A 4,876-nucleotide genomic window follows, 5' to 3' on the forward strand; every position below is an offset into this window, starting at 1 on the left:
CAATTGCACCAAAGCACTCGTACCTTAAACCGGTAGATGGGGTCCATGAGCTTCGGCTAAAGCCCCGATGCACCAGCAGCTCTCAATTCCTGGAAGCTTAGGAAATGTATTGATTTATTTTGTGTGGGGTCGTTGAGATATAACCATCGTACACACTTTTTCATTGATAAATAAATTCCTAATTTTACGGAGACCAAAAAATATATGGTTTTGTAGCCAACAAAAAAGTGTTGTAAACCTTTTAAATAATAAAATCGTCTGTGTATGTATGATGACCTAAACTAAGTTTGGATATGTCAGAGTCAGACAAGTTGTGATACCTAACTAGCCCAATGCCTCCTCCAGTTGTATAAATATCACATAGTAGTACTCTAATAGGCAACGCAGATATATATTCGACTCAGTTAGTTTCCTCCAACATGGCAGCGGCTGCTAACGTAACCGTTGCACATGGATGCAAGCTAAGCATAGGAGATATATTATCCATGATCGTTGGTGCGCTGTGATCCTATATATACCCCTCCACCTTAAGCTACCTAAGCACACAGACCACAGCAGCAGTTTATCTTAGCAAACTAGCTAGCAGAGGCATCAAATTAAGATGGCCAAGGTTAATACCGGCGCCGCCTTGTTGTCTCTGTGCCTGTTGCTGGCCTGTTCTGCCGGAGGCACAACGGCCGCCGATGTGGACGTGGAGGGCACCGTGAGGACAGAAGTAGAGAATGCCATCAAGAGCAACCCTGGCGTCGGCGCCGCCCTCATCCGGCTGGTGTTCCACGACTGCTGGGTTAATGTAAGTTGCCATCATTTGATTTTGAAGGGTTTTTTTTACCTGAAATCTTCAAAGTGCATGTGCATTTTTTCTAGGAACGAGTGGCCGGCTTATTACTCACATGTGTGTCTTTTTTTATCAGCTAGTGGATGTTTTTTGTTAACATTAAATGCGTACAGACTAGTCTGAAAAACAGATTCACGCACATTTATTTGACCTTTTAAATTTTAAAAAAGTCATATATTTTAAACCACGCCAGAATTCAGATCCGTTTTCATCGTTGGATAAATCGCGACGAGATTTTGGAAACTAGATCCCGCATGGGTATGTTTCAACGAAATTTTTTTGATGCCAATTTTAGTGTTATATGGTGCAATTAAAATACTGCATTGTGCAACTTTAGTACTACATGATGCAACTTTTTTTAAAACCAACTTTGAAGCTATATGATCTAACTTCATATGAGGTTGCAACCTATCAACCATAACAACTTGATGTGCAACTAGTCTACTACCCCGGCCAACTATCTAGTAGTGGATTGCAAGCCTACTACCCCGGCCAACTATCTACTAGTTACATATATATGCTCAGTTGGCGTGGCAATGCAGTCTAGTTGCACACATTGATGTTTAGTTGGCAGGACTATTGGCACACATATAAGCTTAGTTGGTGCGGCAATATAGTCTAGTTGCACACACATTAATGTTTAGTTGGCAGAAGGACTATTGGCACACACATATGCTCGGTTGGCGCGGCATGTAGTCTAGTTGCACACATATTGACGTTTATTTGATAGGAAGACTAGTTCGTCGAAACATCCCCATGTGGAATCTACTTTTGAAGAGCACGTTGCGAGGGTTTCAACGGTGAAAACAGATCTGAATTTCGACATGAGGATTGAAAGTTATTGCCTTTTTAAAATTTTAAAATCACAAAATAAATGCGAATAAACACATGCATGCACAGGAAGAGATGCATATGATGGCATTTAATACGTAGCAGGAAAATGGACTACTAGATGACTATTCTAATTAAAAGGGGAGACAAGAAATTACCTAAAGTGACGGGCCGCTCGCTAAGCATCCCAGGCGGCCGTGCGCTGGCTTGACGCGTCCTTTTTTTTATGGAATTGAGAGATGAGAATGGTATCATACACTATGTTATGGTATCATAGCACGTAAAACTATAGATATTTTTCTGTGAGAAAACTTTCAATCTATTCATCAAATACCATGAAAGAACAAAAAACACATAAAGCAATACAAATTACATCCATATCTAGGTATTTCAATGACAAGTCAATCGTGTACACATATTTGTATTGGAGTTCTACAAACAAATAAATAAGATGTGTCCCCTAACAAAAAAAGTGCGAGTATGACACTACTATATGATGCTATGCATTACAGGGCTAATATCATACATGAGTATCATACATGTATTCAAGTATCTGATGTCACCCTTTATTTATAAGAGGAAAAAGACTCTTAGCACTAAAATCAAGCCAAAAAAATTTCTCACACAAAAACACATGAAATTATACAATCCACTGAAAATGCATATGATATACTCCTTTTCAATGCATTGATATTGCCCTTAGTCTGGCTCATTTGATTGATGATGAATGCATGCATGCACGTGTTAATAACGTGCAGGGCTGCGATGGATCGGTGCTTTTGGACCAGACGCCGTCCGGCAGCAATACCGAGAAGAAGGCGATCAACAACATGGGCCTAGACGGCTTCAGCCTCGTCGACACCATCAAGTCCAAACTGGGCAACAGCGTCTCGTGCGCCGACATAGTCGTCTTCGCCGGGCGTGACGCGGCCAGATACCTAAGCGGCGGCAAAATTGCCTACACTGTTCCCTCAGGGCGCAAGGACGGCATTGTCTCATCGGCCGCCGCCGCAGACGCCATCCTCCCGCAATCCACCTTCGAGTTCCAGCAGCTCAAGGACAACTTCGCCAAGAAGAACTTCACCCAGGAGGAGCTCGTCATCCTCTCCGGCGCGCACTCCATCGGCGTCTCCCACCTCTCGTCTTTCCAGGATCGCCTCAACGGTACAACCGCGACGCCGATCAACGACAGCTACAAACAAGCGCTTGTGGCAGACATCGAGGCCCAGAAAAATAGCCAAAATACGCAGGATCCCATTGAGAAGAATAACATCCGCGACATGAGCCTGAAGTTCCAGAACGACTCCGGCTACGACACTACGGGGGTGAACACCGCGGCGAAGGGCGCCCTGGACAACAGCTACTACCACGCCAACCTCCAGAACAGGGTGCTTTTCAAGTCCGACTGGGTTATGCGCACGGACATCAAAGCCGGGGGCGACATGGCCGAGTACATGAACAATGCCACCAAGTGGAACAATGACTTCGCCGCCACCATGGTCAAGCTCAGCAAGCTCCCGGCCGAGGGTAGTACCCATTACGAGATAAGGAAGAACTGCAGAGTCACCAACCAGAACCAAGGTTTTTAATTTTGGAGCTCACTGAAATATGTGAAATTTCGGAAATTTCGCAAATTATTTCGGATTTTGATATTTCAAATTTCACTTAATTTTAATTGATTTTAACATAATTTTAATTTATTTCAAAATCAGTTTGAATCTACATTGAAATTTCGGGGTTAAAAATATTTCGGACCTCACTGAAATATGCGAAATTTCATAAATTCATTGAAATTTTGTTGAAATTTTTAACCTATTACTAGCTGGAAGCGCGCCTAAATTGATGGCATCACCTATAGGTGTCATGGATGTGATGATTTGTCTTTTGATGGTTCTATTCCATGCCTCGTTTGTATTACTCCAATACCCACTAAAATAAAAGAATAATAACATTGTCTTTATTTTGTGCAAAGGCCAAAGGTCGTGTATAATAAGTAGCATAGACCCTTGCAAAAACATCCGTACAAAAATTAAAATACACATCCAAATCCTTGAAGGTGTCAAAGCTCGTTGCATTCATTGACGGCACAACATGAACAAAGCTCGTTGCCGCCTCACCGCCTCTATCTTATCGGTGCAAACTTGCTGAAACTTAGGAGCTTGTAGAAGCAGTGGCCTGAAAGTCATCAACGTAGACGAGGAGATGCCGATGGCACAATCTGTGTAGCACATCACTGCTCCCGACAATTAGGTGCCGAAGTGAGTCTGTGGAATGCCCTAGGGTTAATGATCTACACTTTGTCTCTATGTATTTTGGCACACGTGAAGGACTGAACTTAATGAAGGAGAATTTTCTCGAGCTACCACGCATATACCTCTTTCGTCACATCGGTCCGATGATCTGGTCCAAGTGAGAAAACTTCAAAAGGTATCAAGCTGCCCATCAGGCTGAACAGGTCTCCTCCCATGTCCCCTCCGTAACCCTAGCCGCCGCCGCTGGAAAGGCCTCCTCCACCCACCGCCGCGCTATGTCGCTGCCGGAGAGCCGGCCAGCGAAGCCGGGCCGCGCTTCGGGATGGTGGAGGCGGGGCGGATTCATCCCTCTCGCTCCCATCCTCGCGGCCTCGATCCAGCCATGGCGCGCCGCGGGCGCCACCCCCAACCACCCTCCCCGCTGCTGCCCACCTCCTGCTCGTCTGGCGGCGGACCTGGCGTGTCCTGGCCGCGGCCATGGCCGCCCTTCCCAGCAGCCATCCCCTCCACCACCGGGGGCGCATCCCAGACTGCTGACGGTGCTGCTGCTTGCTATGGTCGGGCGCGGGTGCTGCGGCTGGTTGCGGGGGCGCACGCGGCCCGCCTTGTGCAGCCCCCCCCCCTCCGGCGGGCCTTCCTCCACCTCGAGTAGCGGTGACGGTTCTTGGGCGGCGGTGAAGAGGAAATAGTGGTAGTGGCAGGCGCGGGGCACCTACCGTCGGGGTCCTTGCTGGCGTTGCTCCAGGCCTGGTGGCCTCAGACTCGCGTTCTCCGGTGTCTCTGGGTTGCTGGCGTGCTCTGCCGGGCGGCTTTGGCCTTGGCGACCAGCAGCTGCATTCATTCCGGCTTGCTTGGTTTGCTGATGTCCAGGCAGCTACGGCCACGACAACTCGAATATGCGTCCCTGTAGTCCTAGCTTGCCGGCGTTGTAGGTCGCCGTCGCCTCCCCCTTGCG

General features: G+C 47.0%; 1 protein-coding gene across 1 annotated transcript; it reads left to right on the forward strand.

Moving 5' to 3' along the window:
* Window positions 1–562: 562 nt before the first annotated feature.
* LOC119296912 (peroxidase 5-like) lies at window positions 563–3,594 on the forward strand. Its single transcript, XM_037574921.1, has 2 exons — window positions 563–793; window positions 2,428–3,594. Exons 1-2 carry the CDS (start codon window positions 602–604, stop codon window positions 3,256–3,258), a joined length of 1,023 nt encoding a protein of 340 aa, XP_037430818.1. The 5' UTR covers window positions 563–601; the 3' UTR covers window positions 3,259–3,594.
* The last annotated feature ends 1,282 nt before the right edge of the window (window positions 3,595–4,876 follow it).

Source organism: Triticum dicoccoides, chromosome 5A (assembly GCF_002162155.2).
Source record: "Triticum dicoccoides isolate Atlit2015 ecotype Zavitan chromosome 5A, WEW_v2.0, whole genome shotgun sequence".
Classification (NCBI taxonomy): Eukaryota; Viridiplantae; Streptophyta; class Magnoliopsida; order Poales; family Poaceae; genus Triticum; species Triticum dicoccoides.

Bases quoted from the DNA above. Each gene is read 5' to 3' on its own strand.
- LOC119296912 (XM_037574921.1), top strand. From the start codon at position 602: ATGGCCAAGGTTAATACCGGCGCCGCCTTGTTGTCTCTGTGCCTGTTG. The intron at 794-2,427 runs GTAAGTTGCCAT...AATAACGTGCAG, and splicing joins TCCACGACTGCTGGGTTAAT to GGCTGCGATGGATCGGTGCT.